This window comes from Primulina huaijiensis, chromosome 9 (assembly GCF_012295235.1).
Source record: "Primulina huaijiensis isolate GDHJ02 chromosome 9, ASM1229523v2, whole genome shotgun sequence".
NCBI lineage: Eukaryota > Viridiplantae > Streptophyta > Magnoliopsida > Lamiales > Gesneriaceae > Primulina > Primulina huaijiensis.
In genome coordinates, this window is record NC_133314.1 from 16,002,767 (window position 1) to 16,005,217 (window position 2,451).

Here is a 2,451-nt window from a genome sequence, read left to right on the forward strand (position 1 = left end):
CTGACTATGAGTATGCAGCGGCATGCTCCGATTCACCTTCCCCTTCTGTGAAAAAACCTACCTCCCACCGCCTTTCCAAAAAAGCAAAAAACCAAACCCTCCACAGTTGGCACTTCCCGAACTTCTAAAAAGGAGAAAGGCTAAGCCTGAGCTCCTAGCTCACCTTTTTCTGATGCCCCGAGTGCTCCTTGGTTTTCCACCATGGAAAGCACTCTTCATCCCGGGACTGAGGAAGATTTTAGAGTCCTAAGATATATTCCTTCCTCCTTCCAAATCCGACTCCCTGGTCCCTCCGATCGGGCTGATCAGCCTCCGGAGGGTTTCTTTACTTTCTTTAATGACCAAGTGCAGTGTTCTTAGATTTCCCATCCCTTCCTTCTTCATCGAAGTGGCTCATTTATTCGGGGTCCCCATAAACCAACTTCACCCCAACTCTTTTCGCATAATGGCCACCACTTACATTCTCTTCAAAATGCACAACCTTCTCATTATCCCCCTTGTCCTCCATTATTTCTTTGTCTACTGGTTTGGGCACAACGTCTTTTCTCTGTCTGCCCGTCTGAAAAGTCGGTTCTTTAATGATATCCCTTCTTCTCTAAAGGGATGGAAAGGCAAGTTCTTTTATATCACCCTTCTCTCTCCTCCTCAGTGTTTGACAGGCTTCCTACTCAGCCTGACCTTCCCCGGGCTTATAAGTTTGAGGAGCTCATGGAGGGGAAAAAGTTTTCCTCTTTTCTCCTCCTATCCGAAGAGAACTTGTTGGCTTAAGGGTTGAGTGCTCGGACAGAAGATCCTTTAGACAGAGTGATCGAGGCTATGGCTACTGGCTCGACCGATCAACCCGATAATTTCCTTTTCTGCTTTGCTCTTTACCTGTCGTACTTTTGACTTTACACTTATTCTAACATTTTTGTTTTCTTTTCCTTTCTTTTTCTGACAGATAACTCAGAGATGCAAGAGGCCTTCGCCAAAAGACGGGCAGCTGAAAGGGAAGCTGAGGAGAAAAAGCGCGATGCCCGAAAAGCTGCCACAGAGAAGAAAACGTTGGTCCAGAAAGCAGCCACTGAGGCTCAAGCATCTGCGATGGCCGAGGTGGCCACACTAGGAAGTTCTGCCCTCGCAGATAATCAGAAAGAGGGAGGGATGGCTCACCCTAATTCCCCGGATGATCCTATGGATCACATCCCTCTTATCCAAAGGAAAAGAAAAGTTGCTTCCAGCTCGGAGCTTATCCTCCTTGATGATGCTAAGGAAAGAGTCCAAGGCACTTCTCGAAAGGTCCAATCCGCCCCTTCCTCCTCTGCCCAGTTTCCCACCGAGTCCTACCACTCCAGCCCGCAAGGAGTTTGGGGCAACCTCTTCCTGGATGGGGTTTCCTCAGCGGGGGTGAAGCTCGTCAACAGTTTACTCTCTCCTGCTAAAGAGAGTCATCTGCGAAGTTTGTCTCCCAATAAAAAATTATTCGAGGGGACTTCTCGGACCCTTTCGGTAAGCTTCTCTTTCTACCTTCTTTCTTTTTTTTTTTTTTTAAAAAAACATTGTTTCTTGCAGGCCTTGGGCCTTCAAATGCTAGTTGCCGACTTTGAAGAAGTGTCTTCCCTGGCCAAAAAAGAGGCCAACCGAGCTCGGGCTGTTACTGAGCTTCATCAAAAGATGCAGGGGGAGCTAGAGAGAGCCCGACTTTTACATGAAGAGGTAGTAATCGGGTTAAGGACTGTTTCGGAGGTGAACTACCAGCAGCTAGAGGAGGCCCTGGGGAATCTTCATAGGGCCCAAGCGGAGGCTGCGGAAGCCCATGCCCGGGCTAACACTATAAGGAATCTGCTTTCTACCTTCGAGGCGCATGTTTAGTCTCTATCTAAAGGGCTGAATGCTGAGAAGGCCCGAGCGGACGAGGCTGAATCCAGACTTGCTTCCCAACGCCGCTCGGAGGAGTGGCGGGTTTCCTTCCTCCAATCTCCCGAGTTTAGAACTGCGGTCGTAGACAGAGCTTATTCTTTCTTCCGAACAGGCTTAGAAAAGTGTGAACAACAGTTCAAAGAAGCAGGGCTTCTTCCAGAGGATAGGGAAGGCTTCCCTGACTTTGACCGCGCCATTGCGTCCCTTCCTAAGGAGGATGAGAAAGCAGGAGAAGAAGGCGCTGATGAGCGGCCAGACCCGGGCAAAGTAGAATAGGATTGTATATATATTTCTTTCTTTTTTTTTTTCCATGTTGTATGCACTTCCAGCCTTTGGGCTTTTATCAATGAAACTGATATTTCTTGTTTTTTTTTGTCAATATATCAATCAATTCATAAAATATCTTGAAATAGTTGCAAAAATCCAAGAAACTTCTAAGTGTTGCCAGATAACCGGGCTTCTTCTAATCAACATATCTCTTTCAATTATAATATTAAAACTTTGAAAATTTTCTAAGTCTTGAAAAATAGTCGGGTTGTCTTGCCCTTTGTG

The 2,451-nt window shown here is 46.7% G+C and overlaps 1 protein-coding gene across 1 annotated transcript; it reads left to right on the forward strand.

Moving 5' to 3' along the window:
- The first annotated feature begins 818 nt into the window (after window positions 1-818).
- LOC140983770 (uncharacterized) lies at window positions 819-2,200 on the forward strand. Its single transcript, XM_073450902.1, has 2 exons — window positions 819-1,488; window positions 1,552-2,200. Exons 1-2 carry the CDS (start codon window positions 952-954, stop codon window positions 1,849-1,851), a joined length of 837 nt encoding a protein of 278 aa, XP_073307003.1. The 5' UTR covers window positions 819-951; the 3' UTR covers window positions 1,852-2,200.
- The last annotated feature ends 251 nt before the right edge of the window (window positions 2,201-2,451 follow it).

Bases quoted from the DNA above. Each gene is read 5' to 3' on its own strand.
- LOC140983770 (XM_073450902.1), top strand. From the start codon at position 952: ATGCAAGAGGCCTTCGCCAAAAGACGGGCAGCTGAAAGGGAAGCTGAG. The intron at 1,489-1,551 runs GTAAGCTTCTCT...TGTTTCTTGCAG, and splicing joins GGACTTCTCGGACCCTTTCG to GCCTTGGGCCTTCAAATGCT.